The 24923-nt window shown below is 40.3% G+C and overlaps 1 protein-coding gene across 1 annotated transcript in view; it reads left to right on the top strand.

The window, feature by feature from the left end:
* GABRG3 (gamma-aminobutyric acid type A receptor gamma3 subunit) overlaps nt 1-24923 on the top strand; it is a 666709-nt gene that overhangs the window by 40844 nt on the left and 600942 nt on the right. Inside the window, exon 3 of the mRNA XM_029952275.1 lies at nt 1648-1715. Within this exon, the coding sequence (XP_029808135.1) occupies nt 1648-1715 (68 nt within the window). The remainder of the gene's footprint in view (nt 1-1647; nt 1716-24923) is intronic.

Raw genomic sequence — 24923 nt, 5'->3', positions numbered from 1 at the left:
TACATGTGCATGTCCGTGTGTCTGTGTGTATGTGTGTGCATGTGTGTATTTATTCCAAATTACTATCCCTTAAAACCTTCATTGCACTTAATACTCATTTGGCTCTTCCTACTTCAAGTTGTTAAGGCTTTCTGCCTATAGGTCCTTTCTCATTTAATGAGATTAAAAGCTCTGGAAGCCTAAGCTCTAATACCATAAAACAGCCAGAAAAGTCTCTTGCAAAAAAGTGGGTTCTCAAATGACTGACTTAAAACAGGTTTTTGTATGACATCACCAAAGGTTATGCAGTGGCTGGAGACAGTAAACTTGTTGAATCCTATGAAGTTGAAGAAAGATGCTACTTTCTATTCATAGTAGTTATCAAATCTCAGTCTAAAATTTAAAAAACAGTCCTTTTATGAAATGTAAACACTACATACATAATACATAGAATTGTTTTGGGGTGTTTTCCAAAATGCCAACATCTTTTTGAAGCTAATACGACTTGCTTGTCCTGACAGATGTTAGAGTAGTTGGCACAAATTCATAATCATTGTTTTCATTTTTATGGAGGTCCTTAAAACATGGCTTGGGCTACAGACTGTTGGATATGCAATTTAATGAGATGATGAGCTCAGAAGTGCCACTCATAGTTCACAAAGTAGAGTGCTAAAGTCCATTTGTGAATTATTAGTTACTTAGCCAAACTAAAGAAAGCTTATTGAAATGATTGCAGATAAAAACACTCTTGTTTCCATAGAAACAATTTGTTTCAGGTTCAGAGTCTTGTTCATGTTCTTCTGGGGCAGAAATATTCTGAAATTAGTACTGTCATTCCTTTTATCAGTTGCTAAATGCTGAGGAAAGACAACCTCCTTCTTTTCAGAGGGCATGAGCTCCCGACTCTCTGCAATCTCATTACTGGTTCCTACCAAGGAAAGAGAAACTGTTTTCTTTCAGGGGACATGAAGCAATTTTACCTCTGATACACAATGTTGCATCATAATCTCTCATCATGTATATTTTATGCCCTCATAGTTGAAACTGTAATTCCTTGATTTACTAAAGTGTTTTTTTTAAGTTATAAGATGATAAATCTATGATATGTGTACATGTCTTTAAGTTCTAACAGTAACAATTATCAGTATTCATTATTCTTCTCTGATGCATGTACTCTCCAGATCTTGCTTTGAGTCACTTTGTTTTAGAGCATTTGCTGAGCAGTCAGGTGATGGATAAGGAACTAGAGCCATCCCTGATATTACTCATCTCTAGGGTTTGGCTTTATAGGAAACATTGACATTAAATTACTTATGTAGTGTCTTTTGTTTTTATCATTTTATAGCTTTTTTTTTTGCCATATAATCAGCTTAACAAATAATGTAGAATATCTTTATAGTCCTCTTCTCTTGGCAGCTTTTGGTGTATAAATGTCCTTTCTTTCCCCAAGAATTTATTAAATACAAATAAGAATTTTTCATCCTTTGAGAATTTTAAAAAGGAAGACAGGAAAGGTTTGAATTGCCACTATACAGCAAATCCAAAGGAAAATCCACCCTTTCCCAATATACCCATGAAGTGTTAGCGGATGAATCAAAGGAAGTTGAATATTGCTTTCCTCTGTCTCTCTGGCACAAAGTGTTAACACACATGTATTTTTCTTCACAGTAAAACCAACTGTGATTGATGTGGACATCTATGTTAACAGCATTGGTCCTGTGTCATCAATAAACATGGTAAGAAGTTCTTTTCTTTTCTGATTTGAAGACTTCCTTATCAGTTCTTGTTTACATTCTCATTGTGAGTTTCTGCTCAAGATTTATCATGCAGGTTTAAACTCATAATTGACTTCTTAAGTCTATAGCATTAATTGGTAGCTTAAGTATTGAAAACTATCTTAAAAATCAAAGAGTGGAATTTATGACCCTAGTAGTGAGACATGGCTCTTGTATTTAAAAGGTACCTCATCCCCTACCTTCTCCACACATGTATTTATTGCACATAGATTCTCAGATGAGATCATTTGCAATTATGCAGCCATTGACTATATCTAATTTTACTAATATCAGGGATGAATATAAATGACAGCTTTTTGACTTTTGGTCAGTTTTTCAGGGCCCCAATGACATGCCTTTTAGTGTGTTTTAGGGAAGCATCTGAGATTATACAGCATATACTTTTCAGTTCGAACAAAGTGGGTAAATACCTTTTTTTTTTTTTTAAACAGGAGAAGGTATGAAATCAAGTATGTGATTTTCTTGAAAGGGTATTTTCACAGACTTAGAGGCAAAATGAACTCTAGAAGTAACTGTAATGTGAAAGAAAGCTTTCCCTATGAAAAGTGCTTAGCTATGAGGAAAGTGCTGGGATGCTGGAATATGTTTAAGTGTTTTACAAGATGCTCCAGGCCATGGTGAGGCTCCTGGAGTGGTGTCCAGGGCTCCAGGAGCACGCATTTGCATTTGTGGACCCAGTGATTGCAGGGAATCTTGTATACTGGGTGCCTTCTTTGTACTTCACTGCTGCACACTGGCTCCTGGGCTTGGGGGTGAGGCTGCGGCATGGGGGGATTGCCAAAATGCTGACTTAGATGCTATCTTTTCATTGCAGTGTTCTGTGGATGGAAATAATCCCTCCAGAATTAGTAGCAAAATCAGTTCTTTTCATTGCCAGATATTAAAAGTGTTCATTCTTTCTCTGATGATATAAAGTTTTCCATGTAGGGGTAAAATTATTTTTATGAGTGGCTCACTGGAAAAAAAAAACATGCCATCCATAAATTGGAGATGGAACACTGGCAAAGAGGTGAAGTAAATAAAAGATAATTCATTTCACTCAGCTTATGGGCTGCAGATTGTAAAATGTAACTTGTGAATGTATAGTTCTTCTTCCTTGATAAATAATTATTCAGTTAACTGCATAAAAAATATAATCACTTCTTAGTTCATTTGTGTCTTATTCTGGAATTTTATTTTCTTACATTATTTCCATATTATTTACCACCCTAATGTCCAACACTAAGGTATGTCTAATACTAAGAAAGAAGTGCCTCTGTAGAGATAGAGTTACAAAATTATTTTAGAAACAACTGCTTGCATCTGTATATCTTAGATATTTTCATGAACTCTTAAAACTCTGAGATCTACTTTGTGCCCAGGATTAAACTTTGTTATTGGAAATGATAGAAATTTTTATCTGAAAGTCATAGGCTTCAGAGGAGGAGACTAAGTGACAATACCCAAGAGTGATAAGGACTCTGCTAACTATAGGCAACCTCTTGGGAAATCTGGCAGCATTTGGAATCGATTTCTCTGGTGAGGTCTCATTCTGAAACATGATCTATCGGTAGGGATTTGCCAAGTGGAACAGCATGGGGAGGTCCTCAGTAAAAATCAGGAAGACTGGTGTGTGAACCATTTTGGGAATGAGGGGCTGACATGCTGTTTGAAAGCCAAGGGAACGTGGTGTGGGTAGGCAGCACCTTGGACCTTCCTGGAACTAAGGCTCTGAAGCCTTTCTGAAGAGTTGGCCTTCATCCTTAGGTTTGCCCCAGATGGACTTTTGCATTTGGGAAGTATGCAGACTTACTTTCATCTAAGATATGTGTGGGTCATAATTTATGAGATTAGTTCAAATCTAGCAAGATCTCTAATCAGGCCCCTTTCTCCCTTGTAAAGAGAGACAGACGGGTGCTTGGGTGGTCAGTCAGTTAAACATCTGATCTTGATTTCAGCTCAGATCCTGATCTTACAGTTGTGAGCTTCTGTCTCTCTCTCTTTCCCTCTACCTGTCTCTCTCTGTCCTCTCTCTCTCTCTCTCTCTCTCTCTCTCTCTCTTTCAAATAAATAAAAAAATAAAAATAAAAACTTATCTTTTAAAAATGAGGGGGAGAGAGAAAGTACATGGCATAGAGATAACAATTATTTAAAATTATTATTTAAAATAATTTACTCTAACCCCTTCATCAAGGTGGGGTGATTGATCGTAAAATGGTCTGAGGTGTTGTAAGACTTTCATTATCTGAGAAAAATAATTAACATCAAAATAATATATGTCCTGTGGTAGACACACCAAATACTGCTGTTAGATTTTTAATAAGTGAGATTGAGTAGAAAATGTTTCCAATTAACCCCCACTTAAAAAATGCCCTAAATATCTTGAAAATTTATTGGTCCTTTTTTTTTATTTTTTGGTTTTCTAGGGTGGTATCTCTACTGCAGTGAAAGGCTAAACCCATAAATGTTGGTTGCTTGTTATTTGTGAAAGTGAAGAATGTGTCTAGGCAACAGTGGGCAAGCTGAATGATGGGAAATGCATTGCTCTGGAAATAGTTTATGGTCATTTCTCAGCAGAGTTAGAGTTGTCTAGACTGACCCCTGTCTGGTACCAAGAAGAATTTTAATGTACTATTAACTTATGTCAGCTAAGCAAAGTATAAATTGGAGGCAAAAGTTTGTTTAATAGTTAAATAGATAGATCAATCTAGATACACAAAGATACATTTAAATATTCAATTCCTATGTTCTCTGGGGTGAATTTGTCTATTTCCATCTTTGTTCAGTAAATGTTTGCCATATTGTGTGTCTTGTGTGGTGCTGTGTGCAGGTTAAGACAAAGATGAGGGGAAAGAGTAAGCCCAGATTCATGAACAAAGCATCATGGTACACAGGGGGCCAGAGCAAAGTTAAATTCAACACCAAACTTCCCAGAGGCAGGGATATCCAGTAGCACTGAGGGATGATTCAAGAGTCTCATTAGTCAGGAGCTTCAGAATTGCTTTTTCACCACTTAGTAGTATTCCATTGTATGTATATACCACATCTTTTTTATCCATTCCTCAGTTATTGGACATTTGGGCTCCTTAACGTTGATGAAACTGGACAGAGGGTATTATGCTAAGTGAAATAAGTCAGTCGGAGAAAGATGGATATCATATGTCTTCAGTCATATGTGAAATTTGAGAAACCTGACAGAAGACCATTGAGGAAGGGAAGGAAAAATTTAGTTACAAACAGAGAGGGAAGCAAACCATAGACACTCCTAAATATAGAGAACAAACTGAGGGTTGATGGGCAGGTGGGGCTTAAGGGGCCAGGGAAAATGGGTGATGGGCAGTGAGGACTCACTTGTTGAGATGAGGACTGGGTGTTGTATTTAAGTGATGAATCACAGAACCTATTCCAAAAGCCAAGAGTACACTGTATATACTATATGTTAGGTAACTTGACAATAAATTATATTTTAAAAAATAATAAAATAAAATAAGCAGGTGGCAGAAAAGAAAGAACTTTTTATTTAAATGTTTTTTTAAACAAGGAGTTATTTTTTAGAGAAGTTTTAGGTTCACAGCAATATTGAGAGAAAGGTATGAGATTTCCACATACCCTGCCTTCACGCTTGCACAGCCTTCCCCTTATGAACACTGCCCTCCCCCCCAAATGGAGTGGTACATTTGTTACAATCGTTGAACCTCTAGAGACTTATCATCACTCAAACATTTGCAGTAGGGTTCACTCTTTGTGCATTTACTTCTTGAAGGCTGACTGTTTTTAACCTTTATGCTCAAAACTTGGAAACCTCCAAACTCCCAAACTTTGCTTGGAAGTCAAATGATAAAGGGGTTCTTCTCACATCGCTGAGTATATCACATACATCCACTCTGTCTGTGACCCCAAATGATGCAGTTTCAAAAGAATGTAAGGTTCTCTAACATGGACCTCACGAAAAATAAAAGCAATTTAAGAGTAAAGGACTAATGGTGTAAATGGGTATTGGGAATTGAGTCAGGAATAATAAAAAAGAATAATATGGGAGAGACCAAGAAAATTAAAGAATATATTATGGGGGAAAAGGCATAATTTTGAGATGTGTACAGGATTTAAGGGTGTAAATTTTTATGGGAGTTTTGACCATAATGCTTTAGGATTACAGGCTTTGGCCTGATAAACTTATTCCTTTCCCCCCACCAAATATTCATTTGACAACCAAGGAGAGAGAAAAAACAGCTATTTCTAGTTCTTTTTCCTGTCCTACCTCCCACTTTTCTGCTTCTTAAATTGATATTATTAATACTGAAGATTCATTTTCATACATTCTCCCTGCTAAATAAAATGAAACTGCATTTCACTATAGTTTAACAGACTGATTTTCATCATCTTGTTTATCTGGTAGTTGCTTATGCTTTTTCTGTTTATTGAATAAATTAGAAATGTTCACATGGGTTGAAGAGAATTTCTTTTTTTTTTTTTTTTTTTTTGGTAATCCTTAATCACATTCTCTAACTTTGTCACTACAGCATATCTAAGTGTGCACAGTTCTTTTTTTAATGTTTATTTATTAATTTGAGAGAGAAAGAATGAGAAGGGGAGGCAGAGAGAGAGAGAGAGAGAGAGAGAGAGAGAGAGAGAGACCCAAGCAGGCTCCATGATATCAGCACAGAGCCTAATATGAGGCTCAGTGTCATGTACTGTGAGATCATGACCTAAGCTGAAATCAAGAGTCAAACACTTAATCCACAGAACTATCCAGGTGCCCCTAAATGTGCACAATTCTTAATGGAATTTGTCCATGGTTTGTTTCAAGACTGGGAGTCTGCAGATCAGAAGAGCTTGCGCATTTATTTTTGAGACTGTTCACCATAAGCAACCTTTTAGGAAAGGTTCAAAGAAAACCAATGCTTTGATACCTACTCAGTGTTACTGACCTCATCTCCTTTGATCTTCACAAGGTCATGGTAGAGAAGATACTGCTATTTCCTGCTTACTGTGACTATAGTGAGTATGTGCAGTTCACAGGGATGGAGATACCAGAGCAGCAGTTCCAAAGAGGACCTACTGCACTTTTGCAGTCAATATCAAAATAAGCCAAGAGCACGTACTGAGCCTCAGCTTCAACTTGGAAGTTGAGATGATACGGGCTCAGAGTGATTATAATGTTAGAATCATTTTCCTTTTATTAAAAAAATAGACTTTATTTTCTTATTGCTTATTTATTTTGAGAGAGAGAGAGAGAGAGAGAGAGAGAGAGAGAGAGAGAGAGAGAGAATGTTGCAAGTGGGGGAAGGGGAAGGGCAAAGAGCGAGGGAGACACAGAATATGAAGCAGGCTCCAGGCTTCAGGTTTGAACTTATGAGCCATGAGATCACAACCTGAGCCAAAGTCACTTAACTGACTGAACTACCCAGGTGCCCCTTAATAGACTTTATTTTTTAGAGCAGCTTAAAAATATTTCCCCAGCTTTGTTGAGATAGAATTGACACATAACATCGTATAAATATACAATTTACAGCTTGACACTTGGATATACATATATTGCAAAATGATTACTACAATAAGGGTAGTTAACACCTCCATTTACCACACTAGTTATTCCCCCTTTTTTGCGATAAGAACTCTTAAGATATACTCTCTTAGCAACTTTCAAGTATATAATATAATATTATTCACTATATTTACCATTCCTTATTATAGATTTTCCAGAACTTACTCATCTTGATGCTGCAGGTTTGTACTGTTTGATCAACATCTCCCCATTACAGACTTCCCAGCCCCTGCCAGCCACCATTGTGATTTCAGTTTCTTTAGATTACACATACAAATAATATCATGCATGGGTGCCTGAATGACTCAGTTGGTTGAGCATCTGACTTCAGTTCAGGTCATGATCACATGGTCTGTGAGTTTGAATCCCATGTCAGGCTCTGAGCTGTGAGCACAGAGCCTGGAGCCTGCTTCGCATTCTTTGTTTCCCTCTCTCTCTGCCCCTCTCCTGATTGTGCTCTGTCTCTCTGTCTGTCTCTCCTTCTCTCTCAAAAATAAATAAACATTAAAAACACTAAAATAAGATCATACAGCATTTGTCATTCTCTATCTGACTCACATCATGTAACATAATTTTAAATTTACAGGAAAATTGGGGAGAAATCACAGAGAGTCCCCATATGTACTAATGTCTATATTAGGGTTCACTTTTGGTGGTGTCCATTCTTTGGGTTTTCACAAATGTGTAATGACAAGTATCCACCATTGTTGTATTGTGTACAATATTTTCACTGCCTTAAAAATTCTCTGTGCTTTACCTGTTCATCTCTGTGCTCCAACCCTCAGCAATCGGTGATTTTTTACTGTCTCCATAGTTTGCCTGTTCATGTAGTTGGGATCCTATAGTTTGTAGCCCTCTCAGACTGGCTTCTTTGCCTTTATTTTTAAGAGAGCTGGCACTGAGACATCTGAGGAAATCCCAGACATATAGGGATTAAATCAACATGAAGGGACTGTAATAGCTGTGGTTATGATGCTGTGTTACCCAGAGACTAAGGGGGCAGCTGTGCAGGCCCACGAGGGCAGGTTAAACATCACCAGACGATGCTCCATGGCCTAACAATACAAAACTTGTAGGAGGACATGCAGCCACAGGGGGAACACGTGGGGGGAGGGAGGATGTGGGCCCTGAAGCTTACTGGGACGTCTGTGAACCTCATCCCATCTCCTGTTGCTTTGGCTGCAGTTTTAAGAGGTGAAGTCAGTAGACCATGTGGAATCATGGAAGCCGAGGAGGGAGGAAGTTCCATTCCATTAAAGAAACATCTATTATTACTACAGGATGCCAAATGCTTCAAACATTTTTTCTGAAGGCATCTAAGCTCAGGAAAGTCCAAAATATGGAAGTCTGCAGTGCCGTGGTGCCACCCCTGTTTTGGTATTCTTTGCATTTATTCTGCTTAAGGTTCATAGCAGGTTTGCATCTGTACTTTGATACCTTTCATCAGCTTTCTTTTAAAAAAAAATATTGGCCATTATTTTGTAAAATCTTGCTTCTACACCATGCTTTGCCTCTCTTCAGTCTCATCTAATACTCCAGTCACATTCCCTGCACATTCCATTTGTCCCGTATGCTTGTAGACTTTTTGACATTCCTTTGCCTCACGCTTCAGTGAGTGGAAAAGCTTCCAGCCTACCTTTCAGCATCCTGCTGCTCCTCAGCTGTGTCCAGTTGTCTGTGAGAGCCATCTGTTGAGTTCTTCATTTCAGCTACTGTTTTTTTAATTTCTAAAATTTCTACTTGACTGTTTATAAGTTAGTTCTCTGGTAAAATTCTCCATTTTACAATCTATTTCCTTGAACATATTAATCACTAAATGTGGCTGAAAGCTGAAGTATCTAGTCATCTGTGGCACGATTTTTATTGTCTGTTTATTTTGTTTGTTTGTTTTGTTTTGTTTTGTTTTGTTTTTGCTTGGCCCTATTTTCCGGTGTGCCTGATAAGTTTGATTGTATACAGAAACTTGCAGAGGCTCTAGGTGATGCTTCCTCTCATGTCTGGAGGTCAGAGCTGGCTTGGGCTGGTCTTCAGTTTTCAGGAGGCTTAGCTGTGATCTGTTTTCCTCCTACTGCAGGGCATAACTCCCCAGGGGTTCCAAATGAGGTCCTGAGATGCTTCCCAGTGCCACTCCAGAAAATTTTAAACTCTAGTTTTTTAGTTTCAAGCACAAAAAAAGGGCTGAAAAATCTGCTTTTTCTTTAAAGCCATTTGTATGACTGATTTTTAACCTCTTTTTTATGCAGCTTGATCAGTAAATATATTTAGGGAAAACTAGTGTTGTATGGTTCACTTCCTTATCATTTGTTTTCTCTGAAATCTCAGTCTCTCCAATTAGGACTCCTTGGCTACCCCAAACTGCAGCGTTGGCTAACGCTTTACTGGGTTCTGTATTCTTAGCAGCTGCTTTCCCCTTAGCTCCTTCACATCATGCACCACACTACCATGAGATGAGCTCTGGGGAGAAGGCAGTGTATGGGAAATGTGGTCTACTCCTCAAACTGATTTTTTACATGTATTTTATAGAGCCTCTCTGTCTGTTCTTAGTGAGAGTGTTGATCTAGACAAGTTATCCCATCATGTCCATGACCTTTACCTTTAGTTTGAAATTTTAAGTTTAGATGGAATAAAGTGCGATTTCTAATAATCAGCAAAGAAGTGATTTGGGGCTCAGGGTAAAGTTCTAGTGAAACATTACTGTTGGATTGTTTTTCTTGCTTTAGTAACCTCCCTGAATGCCTTCAGAGTAGTGAAGAAGAGAGAATTTTCTAGAGTCCAGTGTGTCCTGGGTTTCCCTGTTTGATGACTCTCCAAGAGAAACTGGAGAAAGTTAATGATGTATTTCTTCCAGCGATATTAGCTTTAGAGGATCAGACCACTTGTAGGTTATAGGTTGTTTAAGAGGGTAGTCATATGTGTATAGTTTTAATATTCTTTTAAGAAATGAAAAATTATACTTTCACACATAAGCTGTGTTTGAAATTTGGTTTATCACAGGACAGAGTCATTTCCAACCAAGCTAACACCTGTAGAAATAATAATATGTGCAATATACATATTGCTAAATAAACTAATAGAACCCACTGAAGGAGGGACATCTGGCTGGCTCAGTTAGAAGAGCATGCGACTCTTGATCTTGGGTTTGTGAGTTTGATCTTTATGCTGGCTGTAGAGATTACTTAAGTAAATAAAACTTTAAAAAATGAATACACTGGAGGAGCCACACAGTGTAAATGGCAATGATTTCTGGAGCTTAGAAAAAAAAATCTCCAAGATTGAGAGAGAAGATGATATTTAAAGGCTTTTTCAAACCTCATTCTGTAGCAAGTGCCCACTTGACTGTGAGTCCTTGAGCATATCTCTTTTTGATTCCCCTAGCATTCAGTCCAGATGCCTTGATAAGTATGTGTCACATGAATAAAAAGATAAAAATTGTCTTCACCTTCTGCTTCTCCACTTACATAACCATTAGTATATCTTTATGTGTGAACACATACACGTCCTGCACACCATACAATTTGCCATGTCATTACATTACAATTTTATTAGCTTATAATTAACTTCTCTTTCTCTAATAATATTAGCTAACACTTTTCCAGTGCTTTTACTGTTGCAAAAATCAATCCTGACAATAAACTTATGGAGGCCACTGATATCATCACCCAAGCTTCTGGCTAATAGAGCTAGAGTTTACAATCCTCATGTCATATCTCAAAAGCCATCTGTCATATCTCAAAAGCTAGAACCACCATTCACACTTTAAAGTTAAAAGGAAATCAGTGGGAGTTATTCTAACAAGTGTATCTTAAACATAAATTCAATGCATTTTTAATTTTTTTAATGTTTGTTTATTTTTGAGAGAGACAGAGCATGAGTGTGAGAGGAGCAAAGAGAGAGAGGAAAACACAGATTCTGAAGCAGGCTCCAGGTTCAGAGCTGTCAGCACAGAGCCCAATGTGGAGCTTAAACTCACAGACTGTGAAATCATGATCTAAGCTGAAGTCAAAGAAAGGCTTAACAGAGCCATTCAGGTGCCCCAAATCAATGCATTTTAAACTTATGCTATATCTCCTGTTTTATTTGTCCTCTTGTGTGCTGGAACTCTTCACCATTTTATACAAAATGTCATTAGAGACCCTACCTGCTAGGATGGAATGTTAATGTCCATTGTGTGAATGGATGTGAACTGTTCAGTGATTTAAGAACAGTGAGATAGTAATAATGATAATAAAGCATCTGCCTGTCCTTTCTTAGTGGGATCTTGCACAGCAACTCCTTCAAATGTATGAATAGATTTTTTTTCATCTTGAGGTATTCCATTTCTGTCATGTATTTCACAATTGGTATCCCTCATTCTTCACAATATGGGCTATGTGATGTACCTCTTAAAAGAACACCTTCTTTGTGTTGTATATAAAAACTATTTTCTGAAAGTGTGGGCCATTGGATTGGGACTCATTATTAAAGGATCTGAGGAAGGTTTCAGATTTCTCTTTGACAAGGTTCCCACAGCTTTCACACAGGTCCAGCTTGCCTAGAGGCAGGAAACAACACCCAGTTTACTGTGGCCTTAGTATGTACCTGTGGAGGAATTGGAAGTAGAGATGTGCCATGTCAAGGTGTTGCTACAGGTGGCGAGGTACAATTACAGTCTCCTAAGTGTGGTTGGCCACATGTATCTTTCAGAGAAGTCCCTTCTGTACCATTGTGGGGGATGACCCAGTAGGGGCTGGCAAGACTGAGTGGGAGATGTGTAAGGATTGCCATGCAACTTCACTATAGTTGAATAGTGAATAGTGGTGGTGGCATATACAGGTGAGTGTGGACTTGAGAAATGTAAATTCCCAGACATGACAATTGAGTGCACATTGGCATTAAAGAATGGGAGAAGTCAAGGGTGACACACAGGCTAGCAGAGTTTATTAATCCAATAAGTGCTACTGAACACCTGCTATATGCCAGATGCTGAGGCAGATCATGGGATTTTTGTAATAAACCAGGAAAAGCCACAGTTTTTCATGCAACTTCAATTCCTATGGCATGAAACACTGAACAAACATGAACATTATTACTTCAATTTGTGGGCTGATCCACAAAGAAATTAAACACATGGATGTGACCACATGCTCAAGGTTTCCTTGTATGAGAGTGGAGACAGCTAGATATGATTGTTTATTGATGCCAGATCACATAGTAATGTGTTTGGATTTTATTCTAGGTTCAGGAGGAAACTGATGGAAGTTACTGAATAGGTAAATTATGTAGTTTATCTTTCAGAAATAATGCTGTACCCTGACTATGCAAAGGGTTGGAAAGCCAGCTTTGCCCTTGTCCCCCAGTTCCCTGGAGGCAGCAGATAGCATCTCTAAATATTGTTAATGAGATCTGTGATGGGCTTAATTGTATCCCCCCATCAGTACCTTCCCAACTGAAAATTTCATTTATGGAAGTCTTTTTTCCCAACTACATTAGAATATGATTTTATTTGGAAATAGAGTCATTGTCAGTGTAATTAGTTAAGATGAGGCCATAGTGGAGTAAGGTGGGCCCTAAGCCTACAAGGCTAGTGTTCTTGCAAAAAGAAAATTGGGAGTGTCCAGGTGGCTCAGCCAGTTAAGTGTCCAACCCTTGATTTCAGATTGGGTCCTGATTTCACAGTTCCTGAGTTGGAACACTGCATTGGGCTCTGCACTAATAGCGTGGAGCCTGCTTGGAATACTCTCTTTCTCCCTCTTTCTCTGCCCCTTCCCAACACTCTCTCTCTTTCTCTCTCTCTTTCTTTCTCTCTCTCTTTCCCTTTAAATAAACTTTAAAAAAACTAAGAAAATTTGGACACAGGCATGCGCATAAGGAGGACACCATGTGAAGATGAGAGCAGAGGTCTACAAACCAAGGAATGCCAAAGATGGCCAGCGAACAACCAGCAGCTAGGAAAGAGGCAGGAATATGTTCTCCCTCACAGGCCTCAGAAGGAATCAGCCCTGCTGCTGTGAGACAACACACTTCTTTTGTTTGAGCTACCCAGTTTGTGATACTTCATTATGGCAGTCCTAGCAAACTAAGACAGTGCCCTTCCCATATTTTACAGGTTCTGGTCATTTATAAGAGGTTGTCACTTTCTGTGACACTGACTTGCTGCTTCAAGGAGGCTGCAGTTCACACGTTATCCTTACCCCTTTCTCAGGACTCAGCATCACAGAAGGGATGACTGACAGGTCAGTGGAAGCAAGTGTGGCTTCCTTCTTTGAATAGCTGCTTCCCTACTTGGATTGTGTTTCATACTTTATTACTAGTCTAGGACAGTCCTATGAGTTAGAGATTATCATTCTACTTACTAATGAAGAACATGAGGGGCACCTAGCGGCTCAGTTGGTTAAGTGTCTGACTTTTAATTTTGGCTCTGGTCATGATCCTACGGTTTGTGGGATTGAACCCTGTGTGGAGCCTGCTTGGGAATCTCTCTCTCTCTCTCTCTCTCTCTCTCTCCCTCTCTCTCTCTCTCTCTCTCTCTCTCTCTCTCTCTCTCTCTCTCTTTCCTTCTCAAAATAAACTTTAAAAAAGGGAGAAATATATTGAGGAACACAGAACCCAACCATAAAGAGTAAGTGGAAATAGGACTTGAATCTAAAGCTGGCTCTACAGGTGTGAGTGGTGCTTCATGAACTTCCCATTGTGAGAAACCAACCTATTCACTTGTTCAGCAAGAACCATATCTTGGGCCTGTGACCTTGCTGACAGGCAATGCGGCTTCCTAGGTGGGCAAGGAAGGTGTCCATATGGGTCACTGGATATGACACTTGGCTGAGATTGGCTTATGAAGAAGGGGGGAAGGCAGTACCCCCTCCTCCCGCCTGGACAGCACCCACTGTTTTTAGCTCATCCTGGCCACTGTGCCCCATTTCATACATGAAGTGAGATCTGCAGGAGTTGTGAATCTTAAGGTCAAGGTGAACATCATGTATTATGGTAGCCTTATAGTTGCTGTGGCCAGAACACCTCCATAAAAGTGATAACCACTTATTTTCACATCTGTCTTTCCTATGAGACTCAGAAGTCCCACAGGGCATGGATTTGTGCTTCTGTCATCCCCTTACTAGCACAGATGTATGACTCAGAGACTTGCAGTTGGTGGGTGGGGTGATATGGATGAAAGAATGGATGAAGCACTCTGTGAACAGAATTGAGGGGGTAATATTTAGGGATGTGAGTTCTGGAAAGCAGGATCTTTAGCATCATTTTCACTAACAAACCTTAGTATCTGCACAATGCCAGGCATGGAACACTAAATACTGGTGTTGACTGGACATTCACCCTTTTTCCTTTGAATCTAGGTTTGAGAGGCCCAAGTTATAGGCTGCTTTCTCATTCTTCTGCCTCTTATAGTGCCTGCTTTGATACTGGGCATTTGCCTGCGTTAGATCATCTTAACCAGGCATGTATGTATGTGCCTAGCCTCACTGAATCAGTTGGAAGGGAACAATCACAAATATCCATAATAGAGAAGAAAATGAGAAGAAATGTGTTCACCTGTGGTTCTTCCCAGGTACAATTTAGTCATTTTAAATTACTAGAATGATTTGGATTCTTAGAAAAGATGTTGCAGTTCAAAATCATGTCAGTTAAATACCATTTTCCTGAAAACCACAATGCTATGACCGAGGATTATTTCCCTACTAAAGCGTCTGATGTTTTGATAATTTTTCTTCCATAGAAATAACCACAAACATCATTTCAAATCAGCTATAATGGAAGTAACTTACGTACTGCAGTGGGGAATTTCCTGAATTATACAGAAACTACCTGGAATAATATGAATAAAATGTAAAACACAACATTCAGGGCTTCACTTAGCCATGACATTCTATACCAAGGTCTTACCACTCCCCAGACCCAGACATTTCATTTACAATGAAGGAGTACTATGAGTAGTGGTTATTGCCACTAAATGGGATCCTTCTTAATGGCCCTGTTTCATTGCAGATGTGCCCACTGCCATTGGGTCATGGTGCTTTGTCACCATTTGTTAAACTGACTGCTCTTGACACTGCCAGCTTCACCTGGTGCCCAGGGTGGGACCAGCAGAATGGCCTGCACAGTAGAAGCTTCAGGAAACCTGTTGACAACTTTCCCACTTTGGAGTGACCACCACATTCTCCCCAGTATCAGGGTGTGGGGGATGTGAGAAGTGCAGTGTGTACATTCAGGAGTGCTTGGAGCTTGGTGCAAGGGCAGATCACAGGTGCAGAGGTATCAGGAAATATCCAGAGGAAGAGGGAAAGGGGTGCATATTTTATCTTCCTCATTTGTGAAGAATACAGACATGAATAAGGGAGGCCAACCTTTAGAGAAGATGGCACACTTTCCCCCTGTGCTTCCAGAACTGCAGGTGGCAAAAGAGAACACCTTATTTGCTCACAGGCTATCAGTTGGGCACACTCCCTGATGCATCCTAGGCTCTAGCAGCTGTTGTCTGGCCTCTCTTCTTCCTGCTCATCATCCTCTCAACCAGACTAGCCCTGGGGGAGGGGTGGCTCTTCATGGGCTCCCTCTGTCACATCCTGCCCTTCTCCCTCCTACATTCATGGCTTTCCTTCCAATCCCTGGAATTTTGCTCCAGGAACTATTTTTGTTTGTATCTTTAACTTTTTCTCCTCCATCTTCAGGCTCCCATCCTGTTTTACTGGGCTACTTCAGTTTCCTGATTGGCTTTCCTGTGTACAGTATCCTTTCCCGTATTGCCTTCACACAGGTGCTCCAGCTCTCTACCTGGACATGGGTCTCAGTTCACTGCTCCTCTGCTGGAATTCCTTGTGTGGATCCCAGGTGCCTGTGGAATAAAGGATCCTCAGCCAGCACTGTTGGTCTTGGACAGTTTGCTTCCAGCCTGTTTCAGCTTCACTACTCACTGCACTCCCAGAAACCTGATGCTCTATGCATGCTGAACTAACACCCTAAATTTCCCTTTCTTAGCTCATGTCTTTGCTCCTTGAATGATTGTCCAATTTTTCTTTCTATAAAGATTGTATTCACTCAACACTTCACCACTACCATTTAATTGATTCCTTTCTGCAGCTACTGTTGCAGTAATACAAATGAAAAAAAAACCCCACAAAACACAAATAAACAAAAACAAACACAAATGAGAACTCTCAATTGTGGCAATCAGGTCATGTTTCTTCATATACCTATTAGCTAAATAGGTCTGAACCCTAACATTTTTAACTGCTCCTAGAGTTCAGTTGTTGGAAACTGTTCTTTTTTGTTTCTTGCTTTGATTTTCCAGGGTTCTGTGCACATAGAAGAGGATTAATAAATGTGTACAGGTTTGTGAATTTCACTTGTAAGAAAATAATCTTCAAAGTGGAAATGATGTTGAAAATATAAGAATTAATTCAACTCTGAAATTAAAGTGAAGTTATTTTTACCTATAGGAGTCTTAACTCTAGGCCACCCTTGAAAAATTCCCATTGTGGAGTTCCCATAGACTTATTTAGCCACTTAAGAGAATCTGCTTCTTGTTTTATCTTTACAGGAAGTTCTTCCTTATTTAGACACTTTCCTCCTCCTTGTGCTTCTGCCATCCTCTCTTTGTTAGCTTGGTTCTCCTTTCCTTGCTGCCTCTGCCAAGTCTTTTTGGTGATACAGCTGCCCCACCACCCATGTCCCTGCACTTGGTGTCACCCTGCAGTTCACAGTAGCAGAGCAGAACTGGGCCAGTTAGGATGAGGTGAGTGTCCTAGCGGGATAGGAGTCCAGCTTATCCACCACCATTTGCTGAGTTCCCTGCCCTTAGGCTGCCAGACAGCCACCCAGGGCTGGGAAGATCCTGAGACACAATCTAGTCTGCACAAAACACAGTGCCCACTCTTTCTTTGTCCCCCAAAGAGCACTTGAAATTCTGTGACAGTACAGAACTGGAATGGAAAGAATGGCTGAGCCTTGGAGGCAGACATTTTGCACCTTCTCTCCCAGAGGGCCGAGGCAACTGCTCCCAGGTCACTGAAGTGCCCTATGGAAGCCAGGGTGCTGGGGGCATTGTTGGGGAGAAGAAACATGCATGCAGTGGCCTCTCTGGTCTCCTTTAATGTGAATGCCCTATGTATTCATGAGCCTATGACACTGAGGGGAAATTTGATTTTATAATACTGAAACAAACTGTTTTAAATGTTTTTTTACCGAAATTAATTTTGTCAATGATTTGGAATCAGTCACCTTGTTTCTAGACTCTAATCTGCTCATCCTTCTCTTTCATAATATTGATAGACTTGTCCTTGGAGCTATACAAGGAAATGAAAATGAATTATCAAAGAAAACAGTAAAATAATGTTTTCCTTTATTTTTTTCTTTTGGCTTCAAAGTTACAAGTTAGAGATTGCAAGAAAGACATTTGAATGAGGAAAGCAATTAAGGTTTAAGGTTTTAAAAGGAATATACATGAGATAAAAAAAAAAGTGACCCTATGAATTCAGTTTCCCTTTCTTTCTCCTTCTGGAATTGTCCTGTCTTCTCTGAATAACTATGTTTTGATGACTTTGACCAGCAAGACTCCTTCTCTGTGAGGAGCTGACCTGTCAGGTCCATTGGTGGGTGAAAACTCTTCCAGCATCCAGTATGTAAGGAACATCTATAAACTATATTTGCTGAAAATCTCTCTCTTTTTCTCTCTCTGTCTAGCAGTGCTGGAAAGACTAACAATTCCTGAAGAGAGAGAACATTAAACGCTATATGCACTAATACACTATATACACGCAGTGCTCCTTATTTTAACAATTCTATGATTTGCGCATCTTATGAGGTTTTTTAGCCTAAACTGTAGAGATGGTTTCTGACTTCTTCCTAGATCTTGCATGGCTAGCTGGTAGTTACTCCTCATTGAGAAGATTCTCTCTCTCTCTCTTTTTTTTTTATAGTTTATTGTCAAGTTGTTTTCCATAAAACACCTAGTGCTCATTCCCACAATTGCTCTCCTCCATGCTCATCATCCCCCTTCTCCCACCCCCTCCCTCTTTGCCCTCAGTTTGTTTTCAGTATTCAAGAGTCTCTCATGATTTGCCTCCCTTCCTGTCCCTAACTATTCCCCACTCTCCCTCCCCCATGGTCCTCTGTTAAGTTTCTCCTGTTACACTTATGAGCGAAAACACCTGGTATCTGTCGTTCTCTGCCTTCATTCAGCAGATTCTTAACTGAACATCCTTACCTGTCAATCCAGACTTCTGCTTCTTGGTTTCCATATTGTTAGCAGCATATTCATTCACAAAAGCAACCAGTAAAAACAAATGGACAGAGTTAGAATAATCTTTTATCTTGTGTCTTTTACTTTTAAAATATGTTTTGTCATCAGGATTGCTAGATAGGTGATGCTATCAGCATGGAGTCAGAGCTCTAAACTTATCTCTGCATCCACAGGAACACATAGGGAGAGGAAAAGTGCTATTTGTCCAAGGTCGTAGGTCACTGCAGTTCCTCTCTGGTAGAGCTGACCTGGCCTTTAATGTGGTACAAGAAATCCTCTGATAGGTCTTCATATCTATAAAGGAAGAATGGCATCATCTAAAACAGCCCTGTACTACATGCAAAACAGGTCTCCTGTTTTGGGTCTTATTTTGTGGTCTTTGGTTTCTTTAGAGGAAACTGAGGCAGAAAGCCAATGTTGACCTCAGAGAATGAAGTTCTTAGAGACCAAATCTGTCTATGAGGATGCAACACCCTGGCGCCCTACATTGATGAAAGGACGGCCTTGGTGGGTACCCTCTGTGTCCCCACTTTCACTGCTCATGGAAGAAATCATTCTTCATTGGTTTTTCACTTGAACTAGAGAATTTCTATAGAATAGTTGTACAACCTCCACACCCCTACTTCCTAAATTCTTACACAGAATAGAAATACATTAAATGGGTGGATGTTGGAGCTTCTCTGAGGCAAGTAAGAGGATGAGGCTGGAGCCGTGCCACTTGGACCCTCCCACAACCTCAGGGAGCCACCTGCCTCCTGGGCCCCAGAGAACCCAGTCCGAAAATACTTTACCTAGAATTCTTCAGCTCTCTCCTGCTGCTCCTGACTTTGGCTGCTTCCTCTTTTATCTTTCCTGGACATGGCTGCCAGGAGCCCTGCAAAATGCACAAAGACAGCTGGCCAGCCCTCTGCTGAGAAGTGTTTGAGGAAGCTCCATTGCCCTTTAATGTGGTTGTGTGATTGTAGCTGGCTCACCTTCCCTGCCTACCATCACCAGGCCCCTGCCTTCCCTTCCACCTACTGGCACATTACCAAGTCTTGTTGGCATGATACTGCAAGTGACCAGGGGCTCCTAGCCATTCTTCATGGTTGTCTATTCACTTTTTTTTTCAATGCAAACAGTGCTTCTAGGCTCAGCTCCAAACTCCTTGCCATGGATGTCAGATTCTCTATGAGATTTATGAAACCTTGTCCCTTGGCTGGTGTCATTGCTTCCACTGAGAATGCTCTCAGTCCTTCTATTTGCCTATATAATAACTCTTACTGTTCTCCTCCAAAGCAGTCTTCTGCCATCACTCCAGGCTGGGCAGGAGACTCTTTCTAATGTGATCATACAGACTGGTCCACATGTGTGTTAGAAACTTACCAAATATCACTGCTGACTTTCTCTCTGTAGGTTTGTGTGTTGTACTCAGTCATAAGCCTGAAAATGCAGGACCCAGTGGCTGATCCCAAGCTATCTTTTGCTCCACCAGAATCTGACTAGCTTACATTTGTTTCTTCCACTGTCTGAAAGCTCCTGCATGCCAATACAAATTATTTCCGTGTTCAGCTCAACTCCAATATCTATTACTTCTTTAATAATACTTTCTTCAGCAAATCTCAGGAAGAATTGTTGATTGAATTGAATTTGGTGGGCCATTTCATTTTTCTACAGCTCAGAGAAACACCACATTTTCCCCTTGTTTCTTGCATGTAAATATGCATTTGTATATCAGTATGTTTCTCCATCAGGTCAAGAATATACAATTGAGTATGGTGGCTACCTATTGTTGCATAACTTACTATCCGAACAGTGACTTAAAGTGACACATTTCTTGTCTCATAGTTTATAAGATCAGAAATATGGGGATGATTGGCTGGCATCTCTGCTCCAAGATCTCTCACAGGCTGCAAATGAGTCTGTGATGACCTGCAGTCATCTCAAGGTTTGTCTGGGGGGATCCATTTCTAGCATCACTCATATGGCTGTTGGTGACTTAGTTCTTCACTGGTTGTTGGACTCAGGCCTTTTTGCCAGAGCCTCCTTCAGTTCTTACCACATCAGCCTCTCCACAAGGCATCTGGTTTTATTAGAGAGAAGCCAGAGAGAGAGTGAGGAAGGAAGGAAGGAAGGAAGAAAGAAAGGAAGGAAGGAAGCAAGCAAGCAAGCAAAGGAGGGAAGGAGGAAAGAAAGAAGGAAGAGAGGAAGGGTGGAAAGGAGGAAGGAAAGGAAGAAGGTAGATTGGGGGAAGAGAGATAAGGTGTGTAAGAGGCAAATTTTTGTAATCTAATCTGGTGGTCAGACCCCATCACTTATGGCATACTCTGTTCATCAAGAGCATACCATTAGATCCAACCCATAGGAAAGGTGGGGATATCCTCAAAGGCTGGAATGCCAGGAAGAGGAGGTATTTGGGAGCCATTTTAGAAGCTGGTGACCATACACCTGCTTTGAGTCAGTCATTGTGCTAAGAGCAAAACTAGATGCAGCCTCTGAAATCAAGGTGATAGATCCTATAAAGTGTAGTATTCATGAATTCCCATAACCACTGAAACAGATTATTGTACAAGTTGAGGTGAGCAACTTTGAACTTTGAAGTGATGTTATAACAGAGGTGACCTGGATCAGAGGTCATTAGGAGATTCCTTCAGGAACTTGTGAGATTTTAAGAGATAAGTTGAGGCTAAGCAGGGGAGAAGATGGTGGTAGCCTTAGGGTTGGTGTCCGGGCATCCTGAACAGAAAGAACAGCAGGCACAAAAGGCTCATACTTAGTGCTGCATGGAACATTCTAGACACTCAAGAAGGGCAAAACATCTCACCAGCTCTGAACAAGGGAACAGATATGACAAAGATACTATTTTATGCTCCATCCTAATTGGTTTGCGCTCAGCCTAATAGTTCCTTTATCCATTTCCTCTTTCTGTAGTGCACCTAGTGTCTACTGCAAGATAAACTATTTGGAATGAATGAGGTGATATATGCTTTGGCAACAATCAATTTAAACAGCTTTCAGCTAGAGCACAAAACCGTAAATCTGCTGAAATTGCTGGGTATCAGGGGACATCAGCAGTCGCAGTCCTTTGTTTTATCAAAAGCAGATGTGCGTTCAGTGAAAGAAAAAAGAGAAGGGAACCAGCATCTACTGAGCTCCCAACACCCACCAAACAATTTACCCAAATCATTTCATTTATTCCTCACAGAGTCCCCATGAGGTCAGTATTACCAGCATCTTTTCAGAGACAGGGAACCAAGTGCAGTTAGACCCTGGCCTGAGACCCATGCCCAGGTCTGCCCACTCCAGGGACAGTGTGCACTCTGCAGAGTGGCTTTCCCTTCACTTTGCAGCAAACCTCCATCCTCAACAATGGGCCAGTTAATTCCAAGTGTACAGAAAAATTCTAGCTAACTTTGGAGAGAGGTTTGATGTCTTTGTAAGCAAATGGTGATGCTAATTATATTTTCTGTGTCAGTGCAGTGGAGAAGGGGCTGTGGATATTAGCTTGACTCGAGAACTATAGAAAGTTCAGAGCTTAGAATGATGACAGGGAGCAGGGAGGCATGTCTTGAGTCCTTTTATTCTTAATAAATTATTTCTTCTTTCTCAGTGTCTCTGTGGCCTGTTTCTGTATTCTTCCAGTGAGAAGACAGCCACAAAACTTCCTATGCTATGCTTCTAACCTCTCTACACTCTGAACTGCAAACCAAAGACTGACAAGGAAACAGGGTGTATATAAAGGTGAGGGAGACATGCCACATGTCTTTATAATACATGCTTTTTCCTCATCAGTCTTTGGTTTGCAGTTCCATGTTATAGGAGAAAACTGATCCTTCATACTTATTTTGTTCTTAATATAGTGATAGGAAATTCTTTGAATGCCAAATTAAAAGTCACCTCATGTTCATGTTTTATTGCTCTTAGATATGGGAGAAATGTTTTTTGGAGGTTAGAAAATAGGAACATGGTTTTATAATATTCCAATGCAGGAATGGAAGAGAGCATTCATTTACTTTTGTCTTCCAACCTTTTTGTGGAGGTAGAATATCATCTGCAGCTCACAAATACTTAGAATAATATGATATACTCAGGAAGAATTATACACAAACTCAACTGTTAATCATGACTATATCTATATGTCTCTCTTGTTTTGTATATTTTGTTCAAAATCTTTCTTCAGTGACTTCTCTCTAAAACTCTGAGACAGTGAAAGACAACACAGAATAATGTCTTCAGTGGGACCATATGGTATCAGTTGCTTACTCAGCTAGTTGCATAACTGTTCATGCTTGCTTGCTTTCCAGAGATAAACCACCACACATTCATTTAAAATCCAGCATACTGGACATCTTTGGTGGTTGTGCTCTGAAGGAACATTGCGGCCAAGTGTTTGTGTGCTCAGTGAGACTTTCCAGCCTTGTGCTTCTTACATCACCAGCATCCCTGATGAATAAAAAGTCCAGAGGTGCACACTTATGTAAAGGATACACAGCATCCTTGCAAGTGATCGTGATTATCTGCAGACTCACTGAAGAACAATCAGCACTGACTATCATTTTGATGAACAAAGATGTGTCCACAGCCTGCTTGGAAGGAGCCTCAAGGTCATATCATAATTAATTATACAAATCAGATGTGTTCATGATTCTTGGTTCTCATATGTCTGTTGCACTTGAAAACATTCAACTAAAGGACAAAGGTGGTTCCATTTATACTGACATTCCAATTATTGAATATGGAAGAGGGAATTTTCAATACCTGAAACATATTTGGCAATACACAGTTTTAGGTTTTACAAGCATCCTTAAAAAACATTTTTAACTATGGAGGCTCACGATCTGTTTCTGTTTTAAAAGAAACAAGCTCAAAATATTATTGAATCTACTGTTCGGTTGCTACTGATTTTGCTGATCTGGGAGAGGCATTGTAAATCCATTTGCGGGCTAAATGGAGTCAAGATAGATCGCCTCAGCTTAGGAGACAACACTTAATTGTACACTTTATCTTTATTTGGATCTATTAGGTTTTAATCAGAGGTCATTTTGCTAAATATTTTGAACCTGAATAAGAATTTAATTTGTGAAAAACTGAATTACAGAAAATTAGAGAATCCATTGAATGGGGGTCCAAGCAAATAAATCAAGGACAGCTCATTTATATTTAGTAAAGTGACAATGCAAACAAGGCTATCACTTTGTATGGGAGGGGTGAGATGACACCCTGGCAGGGGAGAAGTGGGGCTGCACCTAGGGGATACGGATTCTGCTCCAGCCTGGGAGGAGGCTCTGGCAAGGGGCTTGCAGATGACTACCCAAGGGCTGCATCCCCATTGCCCCTGGGAGTAAAGTTTATGCCTTTCAGGTGCTCATTACTCTGCTGAGGGCCTGGAAATCAGGCCTCTCTCTTTCTGAGAGTGGGCACTGACATGGTTTCAGAGCCAGTGCACCCTCTGATACAGAACCTTTGGACTTGGAGCAGGTGGACATCAGAATCTCTGGGAAAACCTCATAAATTCCAAGTGCCTTGCCCATAGCAGATCTTATGAGCAGATGACTAAACAGATATGTTTAGAAAGGTCAGAGGGAGTTAATCTAGCCCCTGCAGTGGAGTCTTCTGGGCATGTGACCTAGAGAGCAAAGGAGCCTTCAGGCTCAAAAGAATCCTAGTGAGTGTAGCCCCTCTTTGAAGACTGCAGGCAGGGCGACTAGAGTCCCAGTTCTTTCTGTTCCTCTACCCAGTCCCATGGTAAACATGAGGAGTTTAGTTTCTGAGAAAAAGATGCAGTCTCCTGAGACTGCCATTCATGCTAATATAAAATCATGAAATCATAATGTCAGTTGGCTCCCAGAGAGCTGGCATTGTAATTCTCCTTTAAAAAGAAAGATATCTTCCTCCTAAATGATCATCTGTTACCTTGAATTTAAATATACCCCCAGAGATGTGGGGTGTTGATCACTTTCACCATGATATAGCGTGTGTACTTGCTACTTAGTGGCACCCCTGGGCTCAGAATCCTCCAGCCAGGTGAAGCTTAAGCCCTGGGATTAGTCCAGAGCATTGGGCTCTGTCCAACACCTGCATCCTCTGGTTGTATGTCTTCTGTCCCTCTACTGTGTGAAAACCATGCACATCCAACCTCAAGACTTGTTCCTTCTAACTCTCTGTCCTATTATGTACAAAATTTATATCTTACCTCCTGAATATCTTTATGAAATGGTCCATTTCCCCCATCTGTCTCCTTCTCTGCCTTATTTTATGACTCGGTATTCTTCTGGTATAGTCAGTGTCCTGCCTTTCCTCCATGAGCCAGAGGGCCCCCGCACCCAGTGGTCATCATAGCCGAGGCTCTGCATACCTTTGTGGGGCAGATAACCTGCTGGAGAAAGTCTGCACTCAGACAGTAGAGAAAGAATAC

Source organism: Suricata suricatta, chromosome 9 (genome assembly GCF_006229205.1).
Source record: "Suricata suricatta isolate VVHF042 chromosome 9, meerkat_22Aug2017_6uvM2_HiC, whole genome shotgun sequence".
Taxonomy (NCBI): Eukaryota; Metazoa; Chordata; class Mammalia; order Carnivora; family Herpestidae; genus Suricata; species Suricata suricatta.
Note: the sequence above shows the minus strand (reverse complement) of the source record. Positions and strands in the feature narration are given on the sequence as shown.